The 14,387-nt window shown below is 53.3% G+C and overlaps 1 protein-coding gene across 1 annotated transcript in view; it reads right to left on the bottom strand.

Annotated features, from left to right (window-relative positions):
• Positions 1–5,686: 5,686 nt before the first annotated feature.
• Positions 5,687–14,387, bottom strand: part of SDC3 (syndecan 3) — a 32,717-nt gene continuing 24,016 nt past the window's right edge. Inside the window, exons 2-5 of the mRNA XM_080920750.1 lie at positions 14,098–14,215; positions 12,208–12,833; positions 9,946–10,234; positions 5,687–9,312 (exon numbers count right to left, since the gene is read on the bottom strand). Coding sequence (XP_080776876.1) covers positions 9,146–9,312; positions 9,946–10,234; positions 12,208–12,833; positions 14,098–14,215 — 1,200 coding nt within the window. The 3' untranslated portion in view covers positions 5,687–9,145. The remainder of the gene's footprint in view (positions 9,313–9,945; positions 10,235–12,207; positions 12,834–14,097; positions 14,216–14,387) is intronic.

Below are 14,387 nucleotides of genomic sequence, written 5' to 3'. Positions count from 1 at the left end.
CTATTCTTTTCATAGAGAACTCCTGAATAGCCTTCAAAACCCAAGTTGGATATTTTGGCACAGATCTATCATTCCTGCTACTCCAGAGGCTGACTCAGGAAGATCCCAAGTTCAAGGTCAGCCTGGACAACTTAGTAAGATTCTGTCTCAAAATGAGAAACGAGTCGGGGAGTGGTGGGGGTGCCTTCCTTTAATCCCAGCACTGAGGAGACAGAGGCAGGCAGCTCTCTTGAGTTTGAGGCCAGCCTGGTCTACAGAGTGAGTTCCAGGACAGCCAGGGTAACACAGAGAATCCCTGTCTCAAAAAGAAAAGAGAAAAGAGATCAAGGCCTGGTAGTGCACATCTGTCACGCCAACATGCAGGAGACTGAGACAGAAAGGTTGCTCCAAGTTTGAGGCTAGTCTGGGCCACATAGTAATGTAAGGTGCATAGCATAGTGGCCTATGTCAAAAATTAAAAAAAGAGAATGAACCATCTAACATATGAACTCATCTAACGTCTGCAGATGTGTCTGGCAAGAGGCAAAGTGCCTCTATATAGGGGATGAAGCTAAAGATAGGGGTACAGGATGACCCCACCCCCACCCCCATAGACAACCAGGAAGGACCTGTGTCTACTAGTCCACACTTCCTTCTTATATCGCATTTGACTGGTGAGGGGAGCAGCAGTGTTTACAGTCAGACATGATGGGAGTATGGATCTGGCAGGGCCTTGGCAATGGGTTGAGGAAAAGACACCAATCACACATCCTCAAAGATGGTGCCATCATTCCAGAAGCCAGGGTTGGAATGTCCCAGGAGCTGAGGGAGGCTCAGCCCACCACTCCTTGGAAAGGAAGGCTCCTTCTCAGGATTCTGTGGAAGGGGTCTCTGAAGCCGTGGCTGGCTGAGAGTTTCCATGTGCTTCTCTGTTGTCAGAGGACAGCCAGAAAGAGAATGGGGCCATGGAGGTGGCCACCAGCAGGAAATGGATGGCACACAGTGTGGAAAAGTATGCCACTGGAAGGGACAGCAGGGACAGAGGGTGCACAGTTCTGCCTCTGTCCCCCTCAGCTCCCCACAGCCCTCGGGAGCTCATCTGTCCTCTGTAGGAAAGCAGAACCATCTTGTGGACAAGAATGCAAACATGGGGCTGAGATGTAGCTCAGTAGAGTTTGCCCAAGGCCTTAGGTTCAAGCTCTAGTAGTATATGAAGTGTGTGTGTGTGTGTGTGTGTGTGTGTGTGTGTGTGTGGTAAACATTATGAAAGTAAGGCTAGTAAGATGGTTCAGACAGACAGCAAAGTCACTGCACAAACATCAGGACCTGAGTTTGGACGCCCAGCACTCACACAAAAAGCCAAGTTCATATCTGTAGCCCTAGTGCTGAGCAGGAGCAGAGACAGGCAGTCTAGCTGAGAGGGGAAGGTCCACTTCAGTGAGAGAGGGAGAGAGAAGGAAAAAAGATGGATGATACACACATACATACATACATCATACATACAAACCTAATAGATACATACATGATAGATAGACACATACACACATATATACATGGTAGATAGAGATATACATACATACATAGATACATACATATATGATAGATATATAGACACAGATACATGCATACACATATACATGAGAGAGAGTCTTAAAGGATGAAGAAGAAAAAGCTGGCAGGATGGTTCAGTAGGTAAAGGCTCCTTCTGTCATGCTTGACAACCCAAGTTCAATCTTCTGTACCGGCACAGTAGAACGAGAGAACTAGCTCTCACAAGTCGTCACCTAACCTCTACATGTGAACCATGGCACGAGTGCACCCACATACACACACAAACACACACAATACATAATGCAGTAAAAATTTTAAACAGTGAGGGAGAGTGATAGAGGAAGATGCCTGATAACAACCTCTGGCCTCCACATATACATGCATAGGCAAGTACACATACATGCATTCATACACACATGTGTTTACACATACATGCATTCACACACACATGTGTTCACACATACATGCATTCACACACATGCATTCACCCACACATGCATTCTTACACATACATATATGCATTCACAATACATACATGCATTTACACACATATATATACACATGCATTCACCCACACGTGCATTCATACACATATACATGCACACACATACATACATTTACACACATGCATTTACACACACATGTATTCACACATACATGCATTCACTGCTTGGCTAAAAAAATGTTTTAAATATTGTAGGGAGTGGAGTCGGGCTGTGGCTGTGACCACAGCGTTGGCTTAGCCCTGGGTTAGATCCGTACAATGTGTGGTGGTCCATGCCTATAATTTTAACAGTTGGTTAGCGGAGGAGGCAGAAGGATCAAAAGTTCAAGGTCATCCTGAGCTACTAGGAAAGTTGAGGCTAGCCTGTGCTTCAGGAGACTGTCACAGCAAATTAATTAAATATAAACTCAGGCCATATAGACTTCAGTGAGCTCAAATTTCCACTGTGTCATAACTGGAATTTTTAAATATGATTTATCTGAAGCAGGATCCGTATCAAGTTTCTACAGTGTTTTGCTACTATATCTTTTAATCTTGTTTATGAAGTCTTTAGGTGGGTGCACACCTATGGTCTAAGGTACAGGAGGCTGAGGAAGGAGAATCACTTGAGCTCAGGAATTCAGAGCCAGCCTGGGTAACACGGCAGGATCCCATCTCAAAAAGTTGGTTTTTATTTTCGTTTTTAGTATGTTTGCATGCGAGTGTGCTATTTCCATATGTGAACCACTCGTGGAGGTCAGAGGTCAGCTTCAGGTGTCCATCCTCAGGAATGCTGTTCACCTCTTTTGAGACGTGAGCTTTCATTGGCCTGGAGTTCACCAATCAGGCAGCCTCGGCTCCCTGGCACTGGGTTTATAAATGCAAAGTTCACCCCACCATGCCTGCCTTTTGTCTGGGTGCAAGGGGTTGAACTTAGACGCTCATCCTTGCGAGGCAAGCCTTCGTACTGACTGGAATGTCATCCAGACCCCCTCCCAACTTTATTTTAACAAATAAGCTTGTGTACACATCCGTGTACATTTTCTATATACCCTACGTTCCTTTCTCTTCCTTTACAAATGATTGATTGAAGGAAGTGGACCATTTGATAGAACGTTTCATAGCTTGGGTTTTGCTGATGAAGCCAATCTCGACTATGAGATGAAGGTGCTGATTGTACATAAGAACTAAATGCAGAGCCTGTGGGGGAGTCACGAAACCTGAAGAGAAGCCCCCTCCTGCCGTGTTGTCACATGTATTATTTCTGTCAGTCTCTCAATCACACCCACCCCTCCAGTGGCTCCTCAGTGACTGACTGGGCTGAGTAGCCGCCCCTCCCCCAGGAGAGGGAGAAAATGGGGGAGGGGGAAAGACTGAGCTCTGGCCTGGGTCCCCTGTACTCTCTCAGCTGTAGGGCTGTGCATTCTCATTCTTGGAGCCTCAGTTTCTCCATCTGCAAACGCCCGCTGCAAGGATGTCATAGGCTGCCTCAGAGAGCTTGTATGGGTAAAGGCATAAGGAGGGGCCTGGCCCAGCCTCCTCTGCCAGCTGATCCCCTTCTCCATCCTCAACCCAAGTCCTCTGTTACCACAGCAGGCCCGGCCTCTGTCCTTCCGGGGGGAGATGGGGTTCAGAATCTGCCACAAGCAGTCTGGATCCTCCAGTGGCCGCCAGCCCACCCTCAGCCCAGCAGAACAAGGTGGGTGGCCTCCGGAAGCTGAGCACACTCTGTTCCCAAGGAGGCTCCGGCTGGCCTCTGTGACCTCTTGGACTTACAGAAACAAACAGCCATTCTTCCCCCTTCTCCTTGGGTTCTGCCACTCATCCAGAGGCCCAGAGGGGAGGCCCCGGCTGCTCTCGGGGACCCAACCCATTGTGTGGCCCAAGAGCACTGCTCCAGAGGAGTGTTGGCTCTCGTGGTCCCCGTCAGGGTCTGTACTGCATTAACATAGGCCACCTGACCCCTGCCCAGGTTCAGGTCACTTATTCACTCAATAGGCAGTATGCCAGGCCTAGCGAGGAGTAGTTATAGACTCCGGTGATCTCATTACTTGGGAGGCTGAGGGAGGGTTGCCACAAGTTCTAGGCTAGCCTAGGCTACTTTAAAAGGCTGTTAAATCATCATCATCATCATCATCACCATCCCCATCATCACCAGCAGCAGCAGAGCTATTGTCAGTCAATCTCATCCACCACCATCATCATCATCAAAAATAAGTGTTTCCTGCTCAAATGCAGCAAAGGGTTGGAACCAGTGGAGGTGACAGTTCAGAAGGAAAAAAACAACTCCCTGCCAGGCTAGTGGCACTACAGTCCAACTGGCTATGGTGTGTGTGTGTGTGTGTGTGTGTGTGTGTGCGCGCGCGCGCGCGCGCGCGCATGTGCATGTATGTGCAGGCATGCATGTGCCATGCCACAGCTGGTATTCCTGGCCTGTCTTGCTTGGCAGGGTGTCTTGTTCACGGCTGGGTATCCCAGGCTAGCTCACCTGCAAGAATCCAGAGACGTGCATCCCGTTGTGTAAGTGTGGAGACTACACATGAAGAGCTACAGCTGGCTTTACCGAGTTCTTGGGGTTCGAACTGAAGGCCCCACCCTTGTGTGCCAAGTGTTTTATCCACTGAGTCATCTCCTCAGCCCCTCCTGGTGAAAAGGGGGAAGGAGGAGGGCAGGAGGGAGGAGCCAGATCATCACTAGGTTCCCAGGCTTTAGGATCCAGCCTACCAGAAATGGCGCCCCATTTTCTGAGGGAATCCTCATGAGCCTGAGGAAGTTCCCCTTACAGGAGGACAGACTGTGATTGTGATACTCCAAACTATGATGAGGCACACGGCAGCTTTCGTTGAATGGGAAGAACCTGGGGACAGGCACTGAGTGGCCTGGCTACGTAGGCTCCCTGGCTCTGGTGCCCAGAGAGGCTAGGAGAAGCCTTGCCCTACCTGCACCTTGTGATCTGGGCCACAGAGTCCTGCTCTTGTCTCTACACCATCTTCAAAAACACCAAGAGCAAGTTAGCAGTGGGAAACATCGGACTGAGTTCCTCACGGAGCCCTTTCCCTCTCCGCAGGGGACACTTTGTGGCTAGGGAAACAGACTAGGAGCGCCCAAGACCAGAACCCAAGGTTGGGAAATGCCACCACCGGAACACAAGAATGAGAGGAACAGCTGGGTGCTGGTGGCACACACCTTTAACCCCAGCACTCAGGAGGCAGAGACAGGGGGATCTCTCTGAGTTCGAAGACGGCCTGGTCTACAGAGTGAGTTTCAAGACAGCCAACACTACACAGACAGACCCATCTCCAAAAACAAAAAACAAACCAACAAGAATGAACATAGGCCCTAAGGCGCCATCTTCCCTCATGCATGGTTCCATTTCTCACATCCTTTAGGCAGATTCTCTTTGCGGCCTGAAGCTGGAGCCTCCCCGCAGGGGATGAACGGCAACCTCCCCACCCCCACCCAACCTCACACAATCACATACAACACTTCCCCTTGTTCAGCCAACCACAATGTTTGCTTCATGGTTCCCATGTGGATGCTGTCCTATAGCCCTGGGTCATTCTCCATCTTCCCAGAGGGACAGTGGCTGGGAAACAAGGTGAGTGTGAGCTGTCCCTCCCAAGTCAATCCCCTACTCATGTCACACGTGGGCCACCACACAGCATCTTTCAGATTAATTTTATTTCCTCTTATAAATGGGCACAGCACAGGGAAATGTTAAAAAACAAAACAAAACAAAAACAAAACAAACAGAAAACAAAACAAAGCAAGCCCTGTCCTTCCCAAGCCAGGGGTAAGCTAGCGCCCATGCTAGGATGGACCAGGCCTTGGTATCTTTATCTTTATCCATCTGACCCTTCCTCTTTTTCTTATTTACGTTTTGGCCATGAACTCAGGACAGGGTTGGTTAATAAACAGGTTATAGGGAGAGAACGGGTAGGAAAAGCCTGGGGAAGGGAGGAAACCCCAGTTCCTGGTGGCCCAGGGGCTGGGAGGGCTCTGTACAGGAGAAAGGATGAACCAGTAGAGGGGGGACACTGTCTTAGGGGGCTCTCTGGAGCCACACTGTCTACGAAAAGTATTTACATGCATTCACCACGCTGGGGCCAGGCATAGCCAAGCACCCAGAGGGCACCTGGAGGAAGCCAGGCCATCAGCCCCTCAGATGGTGACTCCAGGGTCCAGTGTGGGTCTCTCTGTAGATCTGTACAGTGTGGGCTTCTATTTACAGACACCAAGGCTGGGGAGGCACATCCTAGGAGAAATCCAGGACAGCCCAGGCAGCCACCCCTGCCCTGAAAGCAGTGTTGGCTCTGCTCTGTGGCATGAGCCCCAGCCGGAGGCCTGATGGGTAGCTAAGCCAAGCCCGAGGGGGTCTGGCCCCAGCATCCTGAGCTCTTGCTGTAGGTCCTGGCTGTCACCCACATGCCTCAAAGGGAATCAACCTGGCACACAGAGAGTCCCTAGTCTGACCCCCAAGAGAGAGGACGCCAAGCTCTTCAGCTCTCTGGCCCTAGCATGTCTTACTCTCTAGGGAAACCAGGACCCAGAGAGGTCCAGAACATATCAACTCCTCTGATCCAGAACGCACTATGTTTCCAGGCATGCCGGCATCCTGAATACCTTCCAGCAGCACCGAGCTGTCTCTGGACTCCTCTGAGCAGGCTCAGCATGTACCGCTCTATTTCTGGGGCAGGATGGGAACCCCGCACCCACATTGCACAAGGAAGAGTTCAGTTCACCCTTGGAACTGAGTTCTCTTAAATTGTCCTGGCCTCACCAGGCTAGTCCAGTAGAACTGGGCTGCTCACACCATTAAGCTTCAGGTCAAAATGTCATGGGCATAAAAAGTACGCATTGGTCTTAGGACCTGGACCCCATACTTAAGACCCACAGCCTCTTCTCAAACGTTGTCACAGAAAAAGTGTTGGTCTAGGAAGCCAAACCCACAGCCCCAGGGCCAGAGCCACCCGGAGATGTGAGAAGTGAGTTCTAGCCCCACAACACAGAAGCTGGAGCCTTTTGCCCTGGTCCCGGCCGGTCTCCCCTTGGGATGAGCACCTGGAGGCTGCCTCCCCCAGCTCCTGTGCCTTTCTCTCCAAAGCTCTAGTCCCCAAGACCGCAGCTTACCAGGGAGTAGTGGGAGGGTCTGGGACACTGGTTCTCCTCTACTTCCTACTCAGCCCCCTGTGCTGCAGGGAAGATCTTGGCCAAAATCCCTCCTCCATGCCTCATGGCCCTAGGACACCTCTCATTCCTTCCCCTCCTTAAAGTCCCGGCCAACTGGCTTCCTTACAAACCTCTAAAGCCCCATCAAGGGAGTCATAGGGGTCTGGAAGACAGAACCGAGCCCGGCGGGGGACACCCTCCACTCCAAAAAGCCGTGCCAATTGCCTAGATCCTGCCCCATTGCCCAGATGTGGGTCTTCATTCTGCCCAACTCTGCTGTCAGGGAATCTTTAAAGTGAAACAGAAAGAAACCATGTGGTCACCTGACTGAATCTGCCATCTGAGAGATAGTGGGGGGGGGGGTGCCAGCTAATCACTACCTGAGCTGTGTCCCTTTGGTGCTGAGAGCTCTGGGGGCACACCCCTTTCACAAAGAGAATGATTCCCACATTTTAAAACCTCTGAAAGAGTCCCACTTCTAAGGAAAACAGAGTCAGAATGGTAGACTTGAGGCCTGTAACATTCTTGTCCCCATCAATGACTCTCAGGGCCTACAGCATTGGAATGAGCCTGCTGGGCTATGGGTCCATCCAGTTGTAGCCAGAACTGCCAAGTTGCCTGGTCAGTTGTGTCCACAAAGAGGACCCAGGGTGGGTAGGCCTGAGGTTGGCCTCACCAGGCAAGGGCAGGGCAGGGGACACAGAGGGCCTGGGCGGAGCCCACCCTCACAGGCACTTTGGAGACACGTGTCCTGGGAGGCAGAGACAGCTCCTGGCTCAGAGCAGAAAGGAAATACATGGAGACCAGGGACAACCCACACAGCTCCTTGGTCCTGGGAGACTCTAGCTCCCTTCTTCCTTCGGATTTGGCTGTGGTAGAGGCTAGCCCCAAACTTCTCTGTGAGCCACAGTGGGAAGGGAGAGCCTGCATCTGTGTGGGGTTGTGACTGACATCAGCTGGGATCAGCATCAGTGTGGCTGGTATAGGTGTCATGGTGGGGACCAAGTGGGATAGGGTGACTCAGGGGGACCCAATATGGGCTGATGCCTACAACTCGGTCCTGCCTTCCTCAGTGACCTGGATGGTTAGAGGAGCCAGATGCAGGACCAATGTGTGTAAAGAGAGAGAGTGGGAGGGAGGTGGTGTGGTCGCCACTGGTGACGATGACAGTGGTTCACATGGTAGAAGAGTCAGGATGTCTGAGCACGGCGTGAAGGTGGTGCGTGTGTGTGTGTGCGTGTGATGTCTCGCTGGCTGGGTGGTCAGGACTGGGTATGGTTTTGTCTCCTGTGTGAACGCATTATAGGATTGTATCAGTGGTTGGGAGGTGATAGGGTGTCCCCTCTCAGGAGGGACGCTACAGTAGCCTCCCTTACCGCTGGCTGCCCTGTGCACTGAGGGAGCCCATTCCCTGGGAGGCAGTGCAGAAAGAGGTGCAGCCTGGGGACATGTGCATTAGGCAGGAGAGAGGGAGTGGTGACCCCATAATGAGCTCAGGCTGGTGACAAAGGACACCCTCCTGTCGAGAGAGGTCTTGGGACAGCAGCTCGAGGCTGCGGCATCTAGATGATTTTGAATTGGAGGGCTAGATGTACCATATGTTGGTTCTAGAAACCAGCATGGTGGCCTCTGTAGCAAGAGGACATCAGCAAGCACTGTGGGCCATCTTAACCCTGACTCTGCCCATGTTTCAACCAGCAACCCAAGGCTTCCTTCCCCTTGTCCATGGGACACAAGATCCTGAAGCCCCAGGCTGGAGGGAATGGGACTAGAGAAGGGGTCATAGGGCACAGTCTGGGGCAGATGGTGGCATCTCTGCTCCTTAGGGCAGTCTGTGTTATGCTAGCAGCCTGAGCAGAAGGAAGCAGGACCAGGCTCCGTCCCAGGCCCGGGCTTGGGCTGTTGTTGGGGCCAGGGTCTGGGCAAGGCGGAGTCGAGGCTGCAGGAAGCACTGTGGCTCTGCTAAGCATAGAACTCCTCCTGCTTGTCAGGCTTCTGGTATGTGACGCTGGCCTGCTTGGGCTCTTCCAAGGTGTAGCTGCCTTCATCCTTCTTCTTCATTCGGTAGATGAGCAGCGTGACCAGGAAGGCAGCGAAGAGGGCGCCCACCACGCCACCCACGATCACAGCTGTTGAGAGAGACACAGGGGTCAAGGCCCAGAGGCAGCTTAAAGGGTTCGGGTGCTGGCAGGCTAGGGATTCTCCTGGACCTGGAGTCAGAGGCAGAATACAGGGGAGGACCGGTACCACCTACGGTTCCAACTCCTTCCTAATGGCTCTACAATGACTCTGCATCCCTATGACAGCAGATGATCCTGTCAGTGTCACAAGTCAGACACCCACCATCCTAAACTATTAGGAAGGGGAGGCCCCTCCCCCACACCGCCAGACTACCACCCGCGGTCTCCTGAGGAGATGGAAACCTTGATAGGGGAGCCAGTCGGATGGAAAGTCCTACCAGGGTAAAGCCTTCAAGGTCTTAGGTCAAGGCTAGGTTAAAGGTCAAGGCAACCAAAAGATGGGTCAGAGATTAGCACCTAGGGCAAAAAAACAAGGTTCCACAGGGCCAACTGGGGTGACTTCAAAGAGCAAAGTTCCTAAGTCAGTCTTAGAGGGGTCAGAGGAATAAAGAGAGTCCTAGAGAGAAAAGAACTCAGAGTGAAGACAGGAGGAGAGGCTCAGCAGTCAAGCCTCTGCTCTTCCTTCCTGCCTCACAGGAACCCCACACCCTGCCTTGCCCCAGGCCTGGAGCCTGGCCTCACCTACGAGCACCTCCTTCCTCTCCAGTATACTCTTCTGAGGGAGCTGAGCGGCTGAGCTGCCAGAGTCAATAGCATTGTCGTGGAGGCCAGGGCCTGGACGGGCACCCTTGGGCAGTGTCCCCAGTGGAGGTGACGGCTTGACTGGGGCTCCCTCCACAGCCACCACTTCATTGGCCGTGTCCGGCTGTGTGGTCTCTTCTTGTAGCTCAAAGTCCCCGCTGGGCCCCCCACTTACTGGCACCTCTGGCTCATCCTGGACGGTGGTCAGAAGGAACTCTGGAGTTGGGGTCTGCAGAAACGGTAGTATGACCGTTAGGTACTCAAAGAAAGGATTGGTAGCCCCAGTTTACAGAGTGGTAAAGAAGCCCAGAGAGGTTTTGTGACTTTCTTGAGGACACACAGCTAATATATGGTGGAAGCAGAACAGAAACCTAGATCTCTCTGACTCCAGTCTGCACTTCTAATTACTGAACCGTGTGCTGCTGTCCCCATCCTGTCCCCATCCTGTCCCCAAGACTTCCTCTCCAGCTGCCTTAGAACAATCCTTGGTCGATTCCTGTTCAGGAACAGGAGTTTGGGGCTTGCTAGGCCTGGCTAGGCCTGGCTCTGTTCTCACATATGCGGCATAAGTAGTTCCCTTCACCTGGGGGCCAGCCCATGAGCAAACCTTTGAGCATGAGCTGGTATCCCCAAAGCATCCAGTGACCAGCAGGGTACAGCTCCCCACTGCAGAGGGAGGGCAGCTGAGGGGTGGCACACACAGCAATTTCATGAGGGTGAGCCTGAGTAGGCCAAGACCAGGCCCTAAACCTACACCTGCTTCTGCTTCCGGGCCACGCCCTTCCTGGAAGGCTCCCTCTCTGAGGGAAGGGCCTGTGTCTTATGGGACTGGTTGGGGCCTGAGAGGGTCTGCAGGGCTCCGAAGTCAAGGGTGGAGACAGGCTGCTCTGCAGGTCTCCATAGTCAATGTGTCCCCTTCCGGCCTGGTGCTAGAAAACAGTTTTTCTTTTTTCTTCCAGCCGAGGTCTCATGTAGCCCAGGCTTACCTAGAACTGGTTACATAGGGGAGGACAGCTTTAAACTTCTAATCCTCCTGCCTCCACCTCCCAGGTGCTGGGGTCACAGGCCTGTGCCACCACCCTGGGTTTGCTGGGTACATTTGTGGCCTCCTGGAGTCCCCCCACCCTTCTCATGCTCTTTCCTTCAATCCCTATGCCCTACCCTGGCCCTGGACAGTGGCTAGCCTCAGGGGCCCCCAGCTTCAGAAGTCCCCTAGCCTCAGGAGATTTCTAGCCTTAGGAGCCCAACTTAAGAGAGGCCCCAGCCAGCCAGAATTTGAATCCTGATTCAACTACTACCAGAGGAACCTCGAACCATAGCCTCACCAGTAAAAAGAGGTGATCAGTCAGCATGACAAAGGGGGCGGGGCTGGAGAAGTATTCAGAGATAGTGCCCTACACTGGCTGCCACCAGGTGCTTCCCACAGCACCCACTCAGTCATCCTCAGGTCGTGACAATGACAATGACAACAGCCAAGCAGCTGGTTTATGGACGAACTCTAAGAACTAAATGGTCAAGGCCATGTGCAGACCATGACAGGCCTCTCTCCCTGTCTCTCTGTCTCTGCCTGGCTCTGTAATCGCTCTTTGAAACGGTCTTACTGTGTAGCCCAGGCTGACCTGAACTTGCAGCAATCCTCCTGCCTCAGCTTCCTCGGTGCTAGGATTACTGGTGTGTGTAATCTCCGGTTTTCCCCTCCCAGATAAAGAAATGAAGACATAGAACTCACCAACCCCCAGCTCATGTCCTAAGACTAAGGAAGAAAAGGACAGCATCTTAAATCCACATGGGCAGCTTCTTGCTTATTCTCCTCTTTGTTTTCTGAGATAGGGTCTACCTCTGGCCATCCTGGAACTCACTCTGTAGCCCAGGCTGTCACAGAGATCTGCCCGCCTCTGCTTCCAGAGTGCTGAGATTAAAATTGTGCGCCACCACACCGGGTTGGCGGACAATCTTTTAATGCTGTTCTGGACATGAACTCCCAGCCAGGCATACGTGATGTTCCCCAACTCCACCCCACAGATCCACCTAATTGGTGTTAATAGGCTCAATAGCAATCATTACTCAGTTACCCTGGCTGGCTCTCTGACTTCACCCAACCCCATCCAGAGGCTCCACACCCACCAGGCCCACCTTGCCTAGCTCACTCCTGGCACCTCCTGGTCCCTGCCCAACTCACCTCTGCCCACACTAACCCCTCACCTGAGCCACCTCCGTGGGTCCAGGAGCGGTGGTCCCCAATGGCAGGGTACTCCTCTCAGCAACATCAGGCTCCTGGGTGGTAACTGGCCGAGGAAGGGCTCGTGGCCGCGAGGTAGCTGTGTTGACCAGCCTAGGTGTCGGGGCCTCTGTGTCCAAGGTAGCCACAGTAGTGGGCGGTGAGGGTACTGCTGGGGTAGTGACCTTGGCTGTGGCAGCCGTGGTCAGGGGAAGGGGCAGCAGCCCCTGTATGCCGGTGGTCCTTACGTCAGCAGTGGTGGCCGTGGCAGGGGGCACCTCAGGAGTGCTAGGGGCAGTGGTGGCTGCTGTAGCAGGTGCTGTGGCCATAGTTGGGGCCCCCGTGGTGGTGGCCGCAGTGGTAGATGTGGTAGTGGCAGAGATGGTGGTGGCTCTCTGGCTGGGCTCTTCTACGACCCCTGTCACCTCTGTCACCAGCGGGGGACTGGTAACTGGTTCAGGGCTGGGGTGCTCAGAAAGGAGTTCCTCAAACGGGGTATCCACGGGCTGGATAACTGTCGTGGGTAGCATGGCGGGTGTGGTAGGCGCAGCCAGGGCCATGTCAGGGATGAACCGCATGGCTGTCTCAAGGCCGGACTCCTGCTCGAAGTCTGGGGGGGTGGGGAAAGGAGAGCCCTGGGGAGTGGGTGTTCCTCACTGCCAGACCCCCAGGCAGGCGTTGCCTTCCCAGCAGGACACCCCACTTCTCAAAGCAATTTCCCCAGGAAAACAAGACAGAAAGGCAGAGGTTTGAGCAGATGCTAGCCAGCACCTAGTCAAAATCCTTGAGGGGGTCACGACTTCGGGGGCAGCCTACCCTGACTCTGCCAACCTGAGGCCTAGCAACTGCTGACCAAAGCCTCTGCCTGGAATCCATTCAGAGTTACAGCAGAGCGAGGCCTGGCCTCGTGGGAAAGGTCAGACCCGAGGACATGCCCAGCACAAACCAATGGCAGCAGAGACCCTGAACCACTCCACCCCCCAGACATGAGCAGATCACAGAGGGGAAGTGCTTCTTGCAGAGCACTTCCCAGGCCACGGGGACAGGGGACAGCTCCGGGAGGGATAAGATGAGGGACTTGGAGGGGAAGAGAGGAGGGAGTTAGGAGATGTAAGGAAAGGCGATGACAAGTCAGGGTGACATTTTAGAGGAGGGCACCGGGTTCCTAAGGAAGAGGCTTAAAGCAGACACTGGAGGGAGACTAGAGGCAGAGAAAAGCCAGCCAGTTCAGGAAGTAGCGTGAGTCTGGAGCAGCCATCCCCTGGCTGGGTCCATCTCCATAGCTCTCTCAGTCACCAGTGACTTCCTGTCCCCACCTCCCAGAGCCTATGGCAGGAAAGTTAACTCCTCAGCAGATAGGAATATGGGAGTTGCAAGGGGTTAGAAGCCACTCAGCTGCCTGGCCACAGGGCTCTGACAGAGCTGCTGCATCCACTGCCACCCTGCCTGACCCACCGTTGACTAAAGACAGAGCCAGCAACCCAATCCAAATCCAGAGGCCCACTGTAGCCCTACCTCAACATGAGTTTGCCCACTGTTGATGGACCCAAAGGGTCCAGACGGGAACAAAAAGGTCATTCCTGATGAGGACTTCCCATGGCCCTCCAAATATAATAGGTGCCGAGCAGGGAACATGGAGTGGCTATGTTTATTCAACAAGCCATGGGACAGGAGCCATGGGGCTGGACACAGGGACAAGAGTCCTGGGGCTCTGAAGGCTTCCCTAGCCTTCTCCCTACCAGAAGGCTGCTCTGCCCTCCTCCTTCTTGAGGTCTTGATCTCCATACAGTGGCAGGACTCACTCAAGTGACCGTAAAGGCCTCTGGGCTGGTTCTAGATACTAAAGGTGGGCAGGGAGACCTGGGATTACTTACAGCCAGAGCCTGACCCGGAGTACAGGTCATCCAGTTCATCATCAGGGAACGAGTCGTCGTCCCCCGAGCCCTCAAGGTCCACCGGCCTCTCGAAGTTCTCATTGCGCCAGCGTTGAGCCTAGAAGGGTGCAGACATGCTCAGGGATGGGCACCCAAGGTACTGGCCCAAACAGGCCCAAGAGACAGCAGGTACATTAATGGGCAGGGTGGCCCGTGTGTGCTACAGAGAACTGTATCCGCATTGGCGGATGGCTACTTCCCACCTACCCAAGGCCATGGTAGAAGAGCTC

This window comes from Micromys minutus, assembly GCF_963924665.1.
Source record: "Micromys minutus genome assembly, chromosome: 9".
NCBI classification, from domain to species: Eukaryota; Metazoa; Chordata; class Mammalia; order Rodentia; family Muridae; genus Micromys; species Micromys minutus.
Note: the sequence above shows the minus strand (reverse complement) of the source record. Positions and strands in the feature narration are given on the sequence as shown.